The sequence below is a fragment of the Ammospiza nelsoni genome, chromosome 1 (genome assembly GCF_027579445.1).
Source record: "Ammospiza nelsoni isolate bAmmNel1 chromosome 1, bAmmNel1.pri, whole genome shotgun sequence".
Taxonomy (NCBI): domain Eukaryota; kingdom Metazoa; phylum Chordata; class Aves; order Passeriformes; family Passerellidae; genus Ammospiza; species Ammospiza nelsoni.
In genome coordinates this window covers 59,665,754-59,684,096 of record NC_080633.1, presented here as the reverse complement: position 1 = coordinate 59,684,096, position 18,343 = coordinate 59,665,754, and the positions used below count along the sequence as shown (strand labels likewise).

General features: G+C 42.1%; 2 protein-coding genes across 3 annotated transcripts; one reads left to right on the top strand and one right to left on the bottom strand.

Annotated features, from left to right (window-relative positions):
- Nucleotides 1–5,158: 5,158 nt before the first annotated feature.
- HSBP1L1 (heat shock factor binding protein 1 like 1) lies at nt 5,159–6,950 on the top strand. The gene is given in 5 exon segments (XM_059479767.1): nt 5,159–5,203; nt 5,299–5,365; nt 6,210–6,304; nt 6,536–6,548; nt 6,551–6,950. Coding segments are annotated over 5 exon segments (294 nt in total). The 3' UTR covers nt 6,625–6,950.
- Nucleotides 6,951–9,578: 2,628 nt separating this feature from the next.
- On the bottom strand, nt 9,579–17,949 carry TXNL4A (thioredoxin like 4A). 2 transcript variants are annotated; one of them, XM_059479748.1, is made up of 4 exons: nt 17,896–17,949; nt 17,584–17,757; nt 10,817–10,920; nt 9,579–10,145 (listed from the first exon to the last, which is right to left on the bottom strand). In XM_059479748.1, exons 2-4 carry the CDS (start codon nt 17,734–17,736, stop codon nt 9,974–9,976), a joined length of 429 nt encoding a protein of 142 aa, XP_059335731.1. In that variant the 5' UTR covers nt 17,737–17,757; nt 17,896–17,949; the 3' UTR covers nt 9,579–9,973. The 2 variants fall into 2 exon arrangements, with proteins under 2 accessions (XP_059335731.1, XP_059335739.1); XM_059479756.1 differs by lacking the exon at nt 17,896–17,949 and adding an exon at nt 16,193–16,270.
- Nucleotides 17,950–18,343: the final 394 nt, after the last annotated feature.

Sequence of the window (18,343 nt, the reverse complement as noted above, 5' to 3'; positions counted from 1 at the left end):
AAACTGTGTCTGAAGCTGGAAGGAAACATTAGCATAACTGCAGTTTGGTCACAGGAAATTTTACCCACAGTGCTTTACACCTTCTGGAAATGCAAAATGGGCATTTTCCAGTGAACCGCTCCCTCCTTTGCCTAGCTTCCTGCCTCTTCAGCACAGGCTCTCTTTATCAAGTATTTTAGAAAAATGCTCTTTCGATCACGCACCACAGCACATGCCATGTTTAATATCTGTGCAGAAAATGCACATTCTGCTCTGGACCACGAGGTCCCTGACGATAGCCACACCAGGCTGTGGGATCTGAACATGTGAGCTCAGCTGACTGTCCTTGTGCCGCAGGGGCTGCCCATCCTGCCCTCACAGCAGAGCCTCACCTGTCACACACTGTATTTGCTTCCAGAAAGCTCTTCTGTGCACGTGTGAGGAGCAAGGCCACGGGGTGGTTGGAACACAGCCCCCAGGTGCAGTGCCAGGCGTGCCAGCAGCAGGCCACCAGGCCAGAGAAACAAACCCTGCTCACTCTCCCACCAGGGACAAACACCTCCAGCTCCCTCCTGCCGCCTTTCTGGAGCTGAGCTGAGTGGTGAATACTTCTTCACCCTTGCTATCCAAAGACAATGGAACAAGGCAGGAGCAGAAAAAAGCATGGGAAGCAACATCTCTTGATAAAACCGAGAGCAGGCTCCCGGACTAAAGTGATTTCAGCTTTTATTATAAGAAAAAGAAAGCCTAAAGCATGGGGCCCATGGGCCGAGCAGTAGGAGCGCTCCGGTCAAGGACGCTGCAAGGCCGGCGGCTGGGTCTGCCTCAGCAGCGATGTAGCGATGTCCCCGATGGAGCGGCACAAATTCAGTGGGTCAGAAGCCCCTTTTTACCCTGTTTTTTGTCCCTTTGGACTGGTTTCTTTTTGGATCCTTCATTTGCATGGTTTAAGGCGCTTGATTGGCCCATTGCATTACACCCCATTGTAAGGCTGGCTCGTTTCGCTTGCGGTGGAGCACTTTACTTAGGTGTATTATGGGACGTTGAGTACCGTATTTTTCATAACTACCCTTTTAACTCCTTTTACAATATAAAAACCAAACTAACAGTACATGCTTAACGATCTATCAACTATTTTACAACAATTTCTAACCTATTTTTAACATCTCTTACCAGCCATGTCCGGGAAACATAGCTGGAGATTTCTGGATCACATAATAACTCAGTCAACAGCTGCTGGGCGGGTGATTTCACAGAGCCGTGAATTACACACAGCTCTTCACAGAGCCAAAGGACGCCACCACCACCCACCAGATCAGCCTCCAAAGTCACCTTTCTGCTGCTCCTGCATTTATCCCGGTGCAATATGCTTACAATGAAAATTACATCCTGTGTTCTGTTACAGCTGCTTAGCAGTACATGATGCCCACAGCATGCACTGAACATCTGATCAAGATTATCCTTAACCCTTTCAGTTTTTTTTCTGTAAATACTTGCAGAAAGGGCTGGCTGAAATATTTCACAATAAGGGGATTTGTAAGCAGCAGTTCCAAAACTTTTATTACTTTTATTAAAGAACACTTTTATAAAAGTTTATACAGAACACTTTTATTAAAGGCAGAGCACCTCCATCAGGGATCAGGTTTCCAACGGCTGGAATTACCCTTTTCTCTTCAAAGATACAGAAACTGAAATGTGAACCATGAGCAAACACCCAGGCTTTTAATATTCACCTCAAATGACTGTGTTTCAAAGGAACACCAGCTGTCAGACACCACAGACCCGAATGCCTTTTCCCCCTGCCTGAGGCATTTGCATTTCACTCACCACATCTTTCCATGCTTTTAAATAACAACTTGTTGGTCTACTGATGTTACCATATGAAAGAAAAGCAATGCCTTCACCAGGAAGTACTCCAGTGGAGCAAGCTTTCAGTGAACTGTATCATGCTGAATCAAAAGATTGGGTAAATGTCAAAGTTTGCTACAAGAACCATCAGCACCATTTGGGATTGCTGCATATAAAGGTGATGAGCTAGCAAAGCCAGAGGGTTTTTTCTGCACATTGTGTCCCTCTGAATCACTACTGTAAAGTGACACAAGAGAAGCTACCTGAGAGGGAAGGACCAAACACAGCATGACTCAAAGACCCAGCCCAAAAATTTGTTAGCAAAAATACGATGATTGTGCTGAAAGCACTAACTTGTGCCTAGCCCTTTTCTCTTCAGAGAAAACTTTTGGTATTGACCATGCCTCTGCCAGGAAGAAAAAATAGCAAACCCACAAAATTTGCAGTGTCATTTGCATCCTGCCTTCTGATCTGCTGCCAAACAAGCTGCCATGTTGGCCCAGGAGCACTTGCCTCCTTGTCTCCTTCCAGGACCAAATTCCTGTTTTCTCTCTTACCACACATGTAATATTCAGCTTCTCTTTGAGATGTCCTCTCTGTGCCCTCACCTCCATTCCAAAGCAACCCTGAGCCAGACACGCTTGGAGTATGTGACCAGAGGATTTCTTAGCCCTGGTATATAAAATCTTATTTGTTAGCAAAGAAGAGGGAAAGAGGCTCTATGTAACATCCAAGCAGCAAGAGTAATGCATTTCTACAACAAGTTCTTCTGTCTCACCACATCACAGCCTTTTACAGCATGGCAGTGAACTTGGAGCTTAGGACTTGTAAATGTTTCAACATGCTTTTATGTCCCCTCCTGCTACTCTGACTTCTCCTTCCAGCAGTGGAGGGACTGGAATTTCCCTAGGAAAGAGCAAGGGAAACATGCTTTGGATACCATTTCAGCGCACACTGTGAAGAGTTCACACCACAGGTCTGCAACACTGAAATAGGATGGAAGCAGATGGCACCTCAGCCTCGAGGTAACCCTAATTTTATTTTTACTTCACATTCTTCATACCAAGAAGACATATTTAGACTGAAAGTTACTTAAGTCTAAGCTTTTTACTGAAAGAAAGCAGCATAGAGCATATTTTGGAATGGAAAAAGAATTTGTTGTCAAATCTCTTTTGCTCCTTTCTCAAACCTCCTCAGGACCTGTTTTTGTACTCACTGCCAAAATGAACTTCTTGTTATCCTTTTAATAAATTAAGCATTCTTATTGCATTAAATACTCCTATGGCACTGGTGGTTTACTGGTTCTCAGCTAGCCCTTTGCTTTTGAAACAAAACAAAGCCAAAGGGTCTTTGCTCAGCTTCCCTTAGCCCATGGGTGCATGCCTAACATGGACTATGCTTTTAAACTATGGCTCATCTTACATCCCCAGATTTCAGACCCTGGAAATGTATGCAACAGCTCAATTCCAAACTTCTAAGCCCTCTGAGAAGGAAGAGACTGGAAGGCAGAAGAGCAAAACCAAGCATGCTAGTTCTAAGTAAATGCATTGCTAAGCAAAGTCTACTTGGTCCTGTCATTTGTCTCTTCTATTCTTAGGCTTTCTGAAGTCTGGAACTTTTCCATGACTACTTTTAGCTTTAAAGACACTTCTATTTTTATTTCTTAAACCCAGCTGTGCACTCTTGGCCTCATTCAGCTCCAGATCTGAACTAAGAGGGCCATTCACATCATCTGCTGAGCCCACAAAGTAAAAGAACCAGACCTTTGAAGGGGGAAATGCATGGGAAATATTTTTCAGTCTCTTTCACACTTCTATTGCCTGTTCTTCATTGCTGTGCCAGCTGGATATTATATTTTTTTTTCTGTTTTTACCACACTGACCTACCTCACAAAAATGAGGAGCTAATTACAGAAAACCTTTTATCAAGTCGTGCTTGTTTTCAGTTGAACCCTAACCTGGCCATTGCTAAAATGCGGCACTACAAAGATGTAGTGGGATTCCTGTGAATTGGTTGGCTGTATAATGCTTGCTCCTCTGCATTTCCAGCTGCTTCTTTATCCTTGCAAGCTCTTCACTATGAATAGGACTCTATGGTTTTGTTCAAGATAACTGGGCACAAGCAGACAGAGCCACTTCTACTGCCTCTGGGGGAAAATACTGCTGCATGAGAGAGAAGCTTTTGTAGCTCTTCTGGAAGGAGGGAAAACCAGGAAGACTATGGCTGTTATCAGAAGTAAAAATGCAAAAATACTACAGCTCTAGCTACTACTACTACCTAGCCTTAAAGGAAAGAATATTTATTATCAACAAATAAACAGGTAAGAAGCACCAATTGTTCCTTATTACTTATGCAATAGAACAAAAAGGCTGTATGGTTGAAGCTAGTGGCTACATACAAAAGCAAACTCTATCTACATGCATAATATTGTTCAACTTGTTTATCTAGAAGCTTTCTAGAGCAGTAATACTGTTAGGACACTCAAGCTTTGCAAAATGTGCTTGATTTTTCTTTCTACAACAAGGACTACCTGCAAGAGTAGGAAAAAATAAGGCTGTACAGAGAAGCTACAATTATGGGAAGCAGGTAGCAATGTGGAGGTTTGCTTGGATGCCAGAATTTCACCTCAGAGATTAACACACCCTCTCAAATGAGGTGGGGAAGGTCAAGAAGGAGAACAATTAAGTTTATTACGAAAGATTCTAAGTGGTAGGCTTACAGCAACTGAAGTAATTCCCAGCTCAGAAATTTTTTGTGCATGAAGACACATATTTGGCATATCTAGCATATGTAATTACTCAAAGTAATTGACTAAGGTAATTTATTGCCTAACAGTGATACGCTCCTAACCATACAGGCACAGTGAAATGAAAACCTCTTCATTTACATCAGGCAACAGTCTCAGCATCCAGAAGAAAGACACCTCTCTAATAGATGCACTGGGAGCTTTTTTACACTGTGCAGCCAAAAGCCAGGGATGACCTAGATGCTGGTGCTGCAAGAGGCACCATGCGACTCTTGCTGATGCCTTTGATGTTGTCTCGCTGGGCACTGCAGTGCAAGGAACTTCAACCACCACGGTATTTTTACCACTCCATTACACAAAACTAATTGCACGGGAGAAAAGGAAGGAAACCTTTAAAAAAAATAAAATTGTACGACCTCTTAAGATCAAACCTCGGCATCCTTATTTAGTTACTGCCGCGCGGAACGACGCTTTCTCCAGCAAACACAGCACTGGCAGGGAAGGGCTCCCCGGCTGCCCGCGGAGCGCTGCGGGCGGGGCCGTGCGCACCGTGCCCGCCCCGCCGCGCCCACGGAGCCGGAGCCGATGGCGGCGGCGGAGCCGCCGGGAGCCGCGGAGCTGCCGCAGCTGGTGAGCGGGGCCGGGCGGGTGTCCTGCTGGGGGGGCCGTGCGGCCGGGCCCTGCCTTCTGCTTCCCCGCTGTTCATTTTCCCCCTTCCCCCCCAGGCGGAAAATCTGCTCTGCCGGCTGCAGGAGAATTTTGAGGCTCTGACGGAGAAGCTGACGCTGAGAAATATCCTCTTTGGAACGTGGGATGCCGCGGCTGGGCCCCCTGCGCGCTGATGGGTGCGGGCGGGCTCTTTGCTTCTAACAGCGGGGTGGGCTTCTCCCGTAAACATCAAATTAGCCCAGGATGTGGGCCGGGGTAAACGCCTGTGACGTACAGGCACCTGACTTACCCCCGCCCCAGCCTCTTTACAGATCACTTTTTCTAAGAAGGGAACCCTAAAAAGTGTTTCACTACAAGTACCACGGTAGTCTCTGTGCAGCAATTCTGGCTTTCAAGTAAAATAAACATCGAATTATGTGTAAAGATTCCGAAGGTGCATTTAAAAAAGCATCCTTCTCCAAAAATGCAACTCAAACGAGCCACGGTTTAAAAGCAGCTGTTGGCCTGAGCATGACAAGGTGAGCCCTCAAAAGAAGAAAATCAGACCTGAAGGGCCTCTGAGCTGTCTTATTACATGTGCTTACAGAAACTACCTCTGCTTTCTGAAGCTTTTTTTTTTTTTTTTGCAAGAAGCGGCTACTTCCTGAATAATGTTTGAGTAGCACTCATATTCTAATTCTGTAGGTTACCTGTATGGTATCACCTAAAAGAGTTCCTCAGAAAGAAAACAATCACACAGTTCACTCATGAGTATTTGCAAAGGCGTTTGATACTAAGAATTTGAATGCTTATCTGTTGTAAGAGAATGAGGGATTGTATTCTAACAATACCACCTTGTGCATGCTTCATCTTACATTAAACATGAACAAGTAAAAGACTAACACATCTGGAAGAAAGATGCTTGTTCTTCTTACAGAAGAAAAAACTTGTAAACCCTTACTTACAGAAGTTATCTTTAACTTTTTACTGGAAGAAATGGGTGAGCGCATCAATGACCTTGAGAAGCGTGTTGCTGACCTGATGACAGAGGCTGGGGTAGAAAACAGTGATGAAGAATTGGGAGTAAAGACACTTAATTAAGTTTTTCTGTGGTTTATGCATTTCCATTTAGTTTTGAGTGGTGGGCGAGTAATGGTGTTTACGCATTTAGTGTACCTGCATTTTCTTGGATTTGAAAGTGTACTTTAAAAAAAACATATTTAATATACCTTGGGGTTTTTTATTTTTGCCAAGAGACAAAGAACGTGACCACTTTTACAAAACAAAAACTGCATCTTACTGCCTCTATTCCAGCTGAGTGCAATATACAAGGGGGCAGTGCTAACTCACCCCAAGTGTGTAAACCGAGGCTGTCCATTCATAGGGAAATGTGTGTGGCTTGAAGTGTTGCTGGCCACGACTCCTGCCCCTCAGGTATGCTGACCTAGCTGAGGATGCTCGCTGGTGTCAATTTATGTACCTCTGCTTTTAAACCTGCTACAGCTTCCCAGTGTGGTTTGGAGCACACCCCTCACACACACTCACCACAAACACAGCAGTAAGCTATAGTCAATCACTTCATAATATAAAATGATACTACATATCAGGATTGTGTTCTGGATTTTATATCTGTCTCATGCACATGCTGGCCCCCTCCCTGATGGGTGGCTGACTCTGTGCTTTCAGTATTTATGGGGCAGCACTGCTTCCGTGTGCTGTGGATGCAAGTGATGTTGTCTTCCTGTTGTTGCACACTTTCCTGATTCAAACTGAGACACATGAATTCCTCTTGTCATTGGAACTTCTTAGGCAGTGAAAGACATGAATGTCTGTCAATATTCTGAATTTAGGTATCTATTAATTCTGATGCCTTTTGCGCTAGGTATGCAGTAATTTTCAGAAATGCAGAAAGACAATCCACAAAGATGTATTTAACGGTACAGAGAGAGATATCTTCCTATCTCCATGCTGAATCACATTCATGAATAAATCATTAACCTACTTATTCACTGTATCTGTGCAGCACTGAAATGAGGATGTGTTTGAGGAAGACTAAGGTAGAACAGCATAGCACTGACTCTGACATTTTCCAGTCTAGAGTCACACTGACAAAAAATGTTAAGGGAAAACAAATGTATTTGTATCATGTCATAACAGAATCTTGAAAAAAAAATTAAACTATTGTCCCAGGAAAAAAATAGAAAGCTGGGTTTGTTCATCTAAGTGGGGACACTATTTCCTGGAGCTGAAAAAGAACTGTTAGTTTCAGAGAAGGCAAAGCCACTGTTTTGGATAGAAAACTATAATCTATAGAGTGAACTTATCCAATCACAAATGTTTTCAGTGAATGAAAATGTATTTATTTTAATATTAAAACAGTAAGATTTGTTGCCTTTTTAACTTATATGTTCTTAAAATGAGCCATTCTGTACTAAAAAAAATGGCAGTATTTGTAGGCTACAACTGCTCAGTTGTTACTCTTTGCACAAGCCCACACAAAGCTGTGCACACCAGCGCAGGTAACATCACCCAGGTATTAACATTGTGACAATTTCAATTCTTTAATGTTAGCTGTTTTGATGAAAATAGTTTATTTTATTTAAAGACCTGGGAATAGATGAGGAATTCTAGTTACCAGGCATGTCCAGAAGAAGAAATTGGTAGTCAGAAAACATGACAGCTGCACTAAATTTAAGGTGGTTGTATACCAAAACATAGGTACTCTGCAGGGAAGATTTAGTTTGAAATGTAATGGGAACCTTTTACCAGAAATGCAGAAACTGAAGCATTGCCAGCTTAGCAAAATACCTCAGCTAATGAGGGAGAAATGCTTCTATTACAGCCTTCATTAAGATCAAGAAATCATTCCAGTTAAGGCTTTAATCAGTGTAGACTTGCACATACTGTCAGACTGGGGGGAGAGGTTGGTGTGCTGGAGGACAGGCTGGGGAAGTGGGCCAACAGCACCTTGCTGAAGTTCAAAATGGCAAGCTGGGCAGGTGTGAGGGGCTGGCTGGCACTGCTTTGCAAGAAAGGATCTGGAGGAAAGGTTGGCTGAGTGGGCAGGGTGCCCAGGTATGAGCACAAAGTAGGGCCAGCAAGTCATTCCTCCTCCATTCACCCGCTGGAACACCACACCCACAATATTCTGTCAGTTTGGGGGCTGCCCATTCAAGAGATGCAGTGGTGTGAGGGAGGTGAAACAGCCATCAAGATGGAGTGGGCTACAGCAGATACAAGGTTTGAGAGAAATCTCTTAGTACAGCCTAAAGAAAGGACTGTGGCTTTTTGCTGCCAACCATGACCCCACAGCAGAGCACGGGGAACAGACTCTTGTTGAAAGTGTTGTACACCAGGGTTACTTAACACAAGCTGAAACATGGAAAATTCCAGCTAGGTGCAAGGAACATCTTTTGCACCTACGAAGGTGCTCAAACAGCAGAACAGGACTTCCAGAAAGGCTGAAGAATCTCCATCCTTAGAGAACATGGAATCATCAAGGCGTGAAGGCATTTTGAAGATCATCTAGTCCAACGAGCTCAACACTGGACACAAACCTGCACAACCTGACCATGTGGAACCTACTGTGACTGGGAGGCTGACATTCCCTTCCAACATAAATTATTCCAAATCAATAACCACTCTAAACCAGATTAACTTCAGCAGAAATTGAGACGCTTTTGTTTTACTTTCTTCACCCTTTCTAAATCCTCTACAACACACTTGGTAGTAAAAATAATTCTTTGGCTTGTAACAAACCAGGTTTCTTCTTTCTGGAGAAGGGAGCTAGCCTGGTTTGGTTTTAATTAATCCTGTAAATATGCATGTATCAGTTTAAAAAACAAACAAGCCCCCACACAACATCAACTCCATTACCATAAAAGTTGTCAGAAATGCAAATGGAAATTTCAAAAGCTATGCCACAGTGGAATCCAATCCGAGTCTCCCAAGTACATGTGCATTTTGGTATACTGTTAGACAAACTGGAGGTCAAGTGACAGCATGGCTTTTGGTTTCTTTGGCTGCTGTCAGCCAGCTCCAGAAGTGCAATGCACTTTGGCACTGCAGAATTCACCAAGTGCTTCAAAGTGAGTGCCCAGCCACCATGGAAAAGGAGTCTGGCACCACAAGTCCATTAGGCTGATGGGGATGTGGTGGTGAGCAAAGTCACAGGAGATGTTTTCTGAGTTCTGTTAAATACTAATAAATGCACCTTGTTTTAGTCACATTTTAGTGGATACAGGGGACTAGTATGATACGCAAGGAAATCCCAACAGAAGTCCCAACAGACTTGCACCCAATGCACCCATCTCTACTCACTGTCAAATTTCATTAGCTGAAAAAAAATCAAGGTGAATAAGTGGAACTCACTTTATTCTTTAAAAACACTATAGTATAGTTTTCCTAGATATTTGTGTAATAAAAGCAAATGAAACAATTTTAAATGCTTTTTCTGCAAACAGGCTTTTTGTGTACAAAAATATGTAATACCAAAAGGACAACAAAGGAGTCTTTAAAAAAGAAAACCCCAAAATTCAGCTACAATATTACTGCAGTAATATTCAAGATAGTTCCAGGCTTTAAGTTTTCTGTTTCTCAAACAGAACTCAATTATTTTAAATCATTCAAATTATGCTCAATATTCAAGGACTTGTAGGTTTTTTTTCTTTCAATATACATTTATGTACACACATACACAGGAATAAGTGTAACTGGACATAGGATTATGAGAAAAGGCAGCCCAAAGCAACATCAATATCTGTATTTAGTGGAATAATCTTTCGGCGATACCACCAAACCTCGACCTTTGCGGGCTCCTCTATAAACAGTTTCTATAATGTCAATCATCTCCTGCTTATCTTCCATTGCCCAGTTGATCTTGTTGTTATTACCTGTACCTAAATCAATCATGATGTGTTTGTTCCTTTAAACGGGAAGAACAAAAAAACAGGTTAATATGGCATTATAATTCAGAAAGAAATCTTATACCCTACCCCAAATGCTTTGTAGGATCAAAGGAAGCCCTTATAACATAAACAGGCTTGCAAAACAATCATTACTCCTCTCACTTAAACTGAGAATTTTTAAAGGAAGAATAAGAACTCCTAAGATGCCCCCAAAATGGTTACTCAGTGCAATTATACTTCAGCATATTCCTTATTGTTTGTATTTCTTTCCCACTACTGTCTATCTCCAGAGAGACTTCCATGCTTGTCAGTAGAACATTTTATCTCATCAATGTAGAAACCTTAACTCCAGAAAAACCTTACTACCTTTGATTTATCTTGAAAGCAAGTTTGGCAAGCTTGACTGCTATGTTACTACAGTATTCTCTACAGGAAGTTTGAAATTTAAAACTAAGAAAAATGGATAATAAACCCGGTTTTCACTATCATTAATTCACACTCTATTATCAAACATTGTTACAAGGCTAATTGGAAAACAAGCCATTTTCCTATAAAATCAGTTTATTCTTCTGTAGAGCAATGTAAATATAGGCATCAGTGTGCTATTATGCATTTGGAAATGATCTGCTGAGACACTGCATTTGACAAACAAAGTTTAAATGAGTTACATTCCAGAACCATCACATACCGGAAGAAAAACATGACGGTACAGGGATCATACAACTCGTACATCTTGTTGAAGTCTGGTACTTCAGTGATGTCCACAAGATAAATAACAGCAAAGTTTTTAACCTAAACAGAAGAAAACAGGAAATACAAAAGCTATATATATTACCAATTAAAAGGCATAAGCTTTCATTATTGTAACATCTATTTTCCAAATTATTAAGTCATAAAATCAGAATAAACAGCCTTGCTTTTATTGTTAATCACAACAACCAATTAACATGGAAAATATTTTTCAATATAGCTCAGAAGCTCATTTCACATCCAGTGTAAACTGGAAAGATACTATGCTAAATCAACATCCAGAGAAACAAATGCCCTTTATATAGAGCTGAGAACTCACAGTGACATGCACAGCTCTAAAGAAGCAGAATACTTGCTTTGTGCAAGCCAAGCTGACACATTTTGCCTGTGTCATCAACTGCTTACAGACTTCAGAAAATTAATGATCTACTATGCCCTGGTGCCTGCCTCCAAGCATTCTTCCCCCTCTAAAACATACAATTTGTGTAAAATTGTAAACTTATAATTTAATTTAAAAACTAGTAGCTTTTGCTGAGAGGTGCAAAGCTAAAATTTAAAAGTGCAATTTCTAAAGAAGTAAGACCTTCATGAGAAGCTCATGTCTGGACAATTCTGGTAAAACTGGCTTTCATTTTGCAGAGTTACTCAGATGTAAAAGAATCCCTCCGCTCTAGTGTCACACATAATGCCTTCATTTCTGCAAGAAAACCATGGCACATTTTTGTTTCCTTGATGTAGCATACTTGTAATTAAGTGGAATTAGGGGAAATTTTGGTTTCTAAACTCAGCTCATAAGTGCACAGTAAAAATTAACACACTCACACACATTACATTCTAAGTCAGAACGCACAAACTGTAAGGTATATTATCAAATGCTTTTGCACTACACCAGGAGCCCACAATTGTGTCTCCCCATCCTCAGTTATCTGCTAACACAATTTTGGTCCTTCCCATTTGGCCGCCCAGAATTACCAGCCTGAGGTTGACACACATGGTCTAAAATCTATGGCGAATGCACTCTTCATGACAGTACTTCCCACTTGTTAATTTTTTGCTATCAAAAGTCTGGAAATGCTATTATGAGTATAATATCTGCCTGATGGAACAATATTTTATTTTAGTTCACAGAGCTGGATTAGTTTGTATGAGAAAAATATTGTCTAGCTTGTACGTAGACATCCTAGCAGGCACTTTACTGAGAAAGTATGGAAATGGTTATTTACAAAAAAAAACCCCTCAGAAGCACAGAGTAAATAAATTTTTATGGACTTCTGCTTCAAGACAGTTTCAAAGTTATAAAAAATAATCACACTTCAAGAATGCATGTAAGCATTACTAGCAAAGAAAGTAAAAGCTCTTCTAGAGAGAAGCAGCATTTAAAGTCTTTACTGCGCTTTTATGGAGCCAGTTATACTCCTAGGTTCAGTCAACATTCCAATGAAAACATCCCTATGTTCTAAACCAGGCAAGAGGTAAAGCCTTGTAAACTAAAACAGTCACAATATCAAACTCTCTGAAGGGATCCTTCACACCCATTTCAATTTTACATTAAAGACTTCTAAGAACCTTAATGGGATGTTGAAAGGCAGCACAATTTAGCTGAGAAGTGACTGAGGCTAGTCCCTGGTGAGCCCTGGCAGGCAGTTGTGGGGTGGTTGATCCTTTTTTTAGAAAACAAAACACCTGAGGAGCCATTTTCATTTTATCCTATCATTACTTCTTCCACTCTGCTGGCATTTTTAGCAAAAACACCTTCACTATGTGGGGGAATTTCTACAACACGCTCAGCAATTTTGACAGAGCACACCATCTCTGAACAATTACTTAATTTGGAGCTTGCAAAATTATTTTAATAAAATATTCTTGGGACCTCTTTTGTTCGGTGACAGATTAGTCAAGGAGATTTACATGTTGCACCAGAATACCACTCCATAAGCACTCCTAAACCAAAATTTTACTTTCAAGAACTCTGTACTCCAGATAGTACTAGAACAAAAAAATCTTTTTAAAGTCAGTTTGATACTATATGCATTTAATTTAGTTGAGTTGTTGCAGAACCAGAAATGCATGTCACTAGCAGTGCTCATCAACAGCCTAGGATTTCATACAAGAGAAACAGACTATGAAAGTCTTAGTTTGTTACATAAATCTTACTGAAAAGGAGTGGATCACTCAAATCCCCTTTGCAGAGCATATGTGCAAGTCATCACCAGGACCCAGGCATCCAAGACATGAATTAAATCTTCCTTCTCTGACCTACTTTCATAGAAGTGAAACTGATGAGAGTCACCTGCTGAAAAGCTCACATTAAGTCTGAAGCAGAGCTTAAAGCTGGACTCAATTTTTAATTCAAAACTTGAAAAGCTGCTCTGTTCTTTACCCCTCGCTTTCCTAATTTCAAATTTGGCATGATCACCACTCCAAAACAAGCTAGCTTACAAGCACATTGAATGAGGGTGTGCTCTGTTGAGTTTGGGCACTGGCTGCCAAGGACAGCAGCAGGAAATAGGAATTCAGGCCTAAGGAGGGATGAGACAAACACATGGAGAGGGTGATGCAGAAGAACTGCAGGCCTATGGAATGTTTAGGGGCTGGGCAATTTAATGTGCCAGGCTGGGCAAGCTGGTCACCAAGAGGCATTTCATTTCAACACAAGACAAGCCTTGCAGAAACTCAGATATCTGTCTCTTTTTGCACAGTACTGACCAGTTTTAGAGCCTGAAGAAGCAGCTCCTGTCTCAGACACAATATTGGATGCAAGACAGCAGCAGTACAGAGCAACATCTGAGCCAGCTTCACATGCAGCCAGCTCTAATTCACAAAAAAGCTGTGATTTAAGCAAAACCAGGGGAAGTATTTATGGATTCAGACCAGACTGCTGTGGATGTGCACGGTTTGTGGAGACAAACCAAAGGCTGACCTCTCTCTGCTGGGATGTGAATCCATTGCTCAGACAGAACTATCCATTGAAAACCGACATTCCTGTACAAAACCAGCTTTGCTCCCCTGTCAAGGCAGTGGTTGCTGACGAGTTTTCTACCTGATTTGTGAGTTGTAACTGAGGATACAGTATGAGCACCTCAGAACAAGAATAAAATACAACTCTAAACATGCAAATCCAAGTAAATACAAGCAGTTGCAGTAGTTACAAGGGGGACTACACTGAATTTGTTAATATAAATCAAAATTTTACGGTAGAGACAATATGAAAAAAACCTTGTAGTATTTTAGAAGTTAAATACATAATAACACAAGTTTACTCTGAAAGTGCTTAACCTCATAACATACACTAAATACAGTAAATTTGTTGCAGTAAGTCAACTGCTTTCTGAAGAAAAAATCAAAACTCTAGTGAGACACCTCCTTCAGGGCAGCACCTCACTTGTGCAACAACTGAAGATAAAAGCATTTTCAGAGACAGATATTAACTACTTCTGACACTCCTGACTTCCCCTACCTCTCTTTCAATTCAAAACTCTCTCTGCCTTACCAGGCTGTTGGAGCCGCTGTTCCATGGGGACAGAGCAGAGTAGGAGACATAAGTCAAACAGCAGCACAGATTCAAAACTGTGTGAGCTGTTTTCATAGGTTGGGCTGCAGTTTTGCCCCTTCTCCCCAGTGATGGTAGTTTCATAGATCAGCCCCATCAATCCACGTGGCTGAAGATGCATGTAGAAAACCCAAAACTACATTACTGCCTGGCCACTGAAATCTTTACACTGAATGGCTCAAGACTATAAAGCAGAGGAATCTGCAGGACTTTTAACATCAGATAAAGATTCTGTATCCTGTCTTCACATACTTGCTAGTAAACAGGAAACACAGATGTAGGAAAAATCATTTGCCATGGGACTCATTTGTCCTCTGAAGTTCCCCTCCCTGACTTCTTTAATTAACAACATCCTTCTGAAAAATAAGTAAATTCATTCCTACAACATGAGGTTGACACTATGATTAATGCCCAGGATGACTGACAAAAATCGTGAAGTTTCTTAAAATTTCTGTCAGAGGTAAGTAATGCTCCTGTTTTTTCAGTTGTTAAGATTTCAGCTGCCTTTGAAAAGCAAACCTTATAGCCCAAATATCTAAGGAAATCTGGAACAAGATCCAAGATTCCACCTTCTCATCTTTCTAATCAGTTTCTAGACAGTGTTTTTTTTTTGTTTAGAAGAACAAAATACTGCTTTACAGTCAAGAAACTTGCAGGAAAAAAATACAGGAACAGAGACTAGCATTTGCAACAAATGACTTGAACTGAAGGTAGCTGGCAGACTTGCATTAATGAACTGAACAGAGCAAGTACAAACTTGAAAGTCTGTACTGGTGATATTTATTTGAACTTTTTTCTTGCTAATTATGCTGTAAGTTTAGGTGATAAATTTCTAGGGGGAAAGAGGAAGATATTGTACTGCCAAGAGCAGCACTTACAGCTAATTTTGAATACTACAGACATCAGTAAATGGATTAACTTCGCTCAGCTTTTAACTACAAACACCAGTAGCTAACATACCTATATGCTTTTTTCACAGCTACCTCTTTCCCTGCCCCACATTCTTTTCCTCTCTCACTTTTCATGTAACCTTAGCAGAAATGCAGAGGCACAACTAATGTTCGAGGAAAACCCACAGCTATTCACACTTCTGATTATGGTTAAATAAATGCACAACATTTGAAAAATCCTCCCTAAACCCAAACTGATCCAATACAACAGTTACCTCATTTACACTATTCACTCATAAATAAATAATTTCTTAAACAAGGTGCATTAATTTAGCAAACCAATCCCTGTATTTCAGGGGATAGGTTTATAATTATGAGTTCCCTTTAAAGAAAAGAAAAAAGTATATTTTTAGAAAAGGTCATTAAGACAAAATTTGTGAAACTCAATTCTTGCTTCAATCAATGTTTGATTGAAACCTTGACAAAGCAAAAAAAAAATCCAACATCTTACAATTATGATTTGTTTTGACATTCAGTGAAACTTTGCTTCTTTTTCATATAACACAAGGGGAAAAACTCAGTCAGCTGCAAGGGGAGTACATTTCAGTGAAAATAATCTACTTTGTACTTTCACATAGCATTCTAGTTTCTCTTTCCACAAAAGCTGAAAAGAAAACCCTGTTCTCCTATCATAAAATACAGATAAATATTACTGCTACCCAAAAATATGCTGCTGTCTAAAAGAATATTGCCCCAGGGTAACAAATGTAAAATATGGCCACATTGCCTTCACACGTAGCCTGCAATTATAACCCATTAACATTATGTATTATTCTCTAGAATAAACACCTGGACAATTGGAACTTTTACTCACTCTTTAAAACAGCAGAGATCCAAATATGGCTTGTAAGCAAGAGGATGAGGTAGGATCTCCCCCTTTAATTTGCCATTTCTGCAGAGGGAGATTTTTAAATAAGAAGTTACTTTGTTCTTTCTTCCCCCAGTCACCCCTAGCTGCCAACAGGTCTGCCAAATTTCCAAGCATCCTGCCACCAGTCCATACTAACAGTATATGAGCATAACACTCCCACCAGGCTGAATACAAAACAACGGTATTAAAACATGTCACAACTCTTTCCTACATTCTAATACTGCATTCTTAACCCCTGGCTGTGGGTATAGATCTTTAATTGTGGGGATTTTCAAGACACAAGTTATTTAAGAAAACTTCAGAAGGCAAAGTAAACCACAAAAAAAAAACTCCATGTCAATCTATGCAGCATGCACAGAACTTTCTATTAAGGCAGCAAGTTCTGGATGCTCCGTTCCTGGCAGCATTCAAGGCCAGGCTGGATGAGGCCTTGAGCAACCTGTGCAGGACAGCAGAAGAGTTGGAATGAGATAATCTTTAAGGTCCCTTCCAAACCAAACCATTCTGTGATTTCTATGATAGCTGACACCTTTTCCTACCCAAGTTACCATTTCTGATTCAGATATTTTTGTTTCTTCCTTCATGTGGTTCAGTTAAAGAGCTGTCAATATTCGACATCTATCATGTGGCAAAATCTTTAGCAAATATATGAAAAGGTAAATTGTAGCTGATTGTGTATCCTAACAGTCTAATTTTTCCTATCTACGTGTCTTTCTTAAGTAAGTGATCGTCTGTTTATAATCATTCAGTTTCCATCTAAAAACAGCTGTGGGGTTTGGCTCTTAAAATTTAATTCAGTCCATGCAATTCAGCAGAATGCTACTGGTGTCCATGGATAACATCATTGGCAGATTAATGTTGCTGATAGATTAATCAGAATTATATGAGTGACAGATTAATCAATACCATCCTGCACATTTTAGTGTCTCACCATTTTTAAGAGCCAAAGTGAAAGTAACTTTTCAAGCTATTCAGATGAAAATCTAAAGGTACGTTTCCAGTGTGAAGCGAGAGTGCTGCGTTACCTGGAGCCGCAGCAGCCCTAGCACCGAGCACTGTTTCTGCCTGAACGCCGATGCTCCCTCGGTGACGGGTTATTGACTGGCAGCACCCTCGATTTCCGAACACCTGCGACGCTCTTTTCACCCTCCCCCAGAACACTGCAAACATCAGAGCACTCTTTAGGAGACATTCGTGAAAGTGAAACCACACAACTTTCCCGCTGCCTCCTAAAGCTGGAATACCTGTGCAGAACCCCGGTTACAAGCTGCCCCAGGCTCCGAGCAAGCCATGGGGAACACTGAGCTCAGAAAGAGCGGAAAGATCCCGTTTACCTTCTCGGCAATGCTGTACAGGACCTCATCCATCTTCATGCACGTGGGGTCCCAGTCGTGTCCGAAGCGGATGACCACGACCCGGTCCTCCTCCGACAGGATGGCCTGGTCCACCTGCCACCCATTGTGCAAGTGCGGCAGCATGTACGACATCCTGGCGGCCGGCTGGGGAGCCTGCGGGACGACAGGGATGCCCATGCAGCTGACAGCCCGAGCCCTCCCCGGGCCCTCCCGGGGCGCCGGCGGGCACCGAGCGCCAGCAGGGAGCCCCCCCCGGCCCGCCCATCCCGGCGCGGCCCGTCCCCAGCGCACCCGGCGGGCGTCCTCCCTCAGAGGCCCGGAGCGGCGGCAGCGCCGGCACGGGCGGGAAGCGGAAGGGCGGGCACGGGAACGCGCATTTCCGGCAGAGCGCGGGTGGGACTGGCGCGTTCCCGACGGGAGGAGAGCCGGACGGGCGGGCACGGGCTGGGCAGGGACGCCCGCGTCCCCCCTCGCAGGTGGGATGTGGAGCCGTGCCGAGGGGTCGGTGACGCCGGCCAGTACGGGGAGGGTGAAACAGAGGTGATCAGAGCCCAGATCTCCTACTCTCTGCTGCTGACCGCTCTGATGTTGTACATTCCCTGTAACCTCCATGGGATTTGATCAAAGAGATATGCTCAGAGAAGCTGTGGATGCTCCATTCCTGGAAGAGTTCAAGGCCGGTTTGGACGGGGCTCTGAGCAGCCTGGTGTAGCGAAAGGTGTCCGTGCCCATGGCAGAG

Excerpts from the sequence above, each read along its gene's own strand:
- TXNL4A (XM_059479748.1), bottom strand. The coding sequence starts at position 17,736 with ATGTCGTACATGCTGCCGCACTTGCACAATGGGTGGCAGGTGGACCAG. Across the intron at positions 10,921-17,583 it reads TGTACAGCATTGCCGAGAAG|GTTAAAAACTTTGCTGTTAT; the intron begins GTAAACGGGATC and ends TCTTCTGTTTAG. Across the intron at positions 10,146-10,816 it reads ACCGTCATGTTTTTCTTCCG|GAACAAACACATCATGATTG; the intron begins GTATGTGATGGT and ends TCCCGTTTAAAG.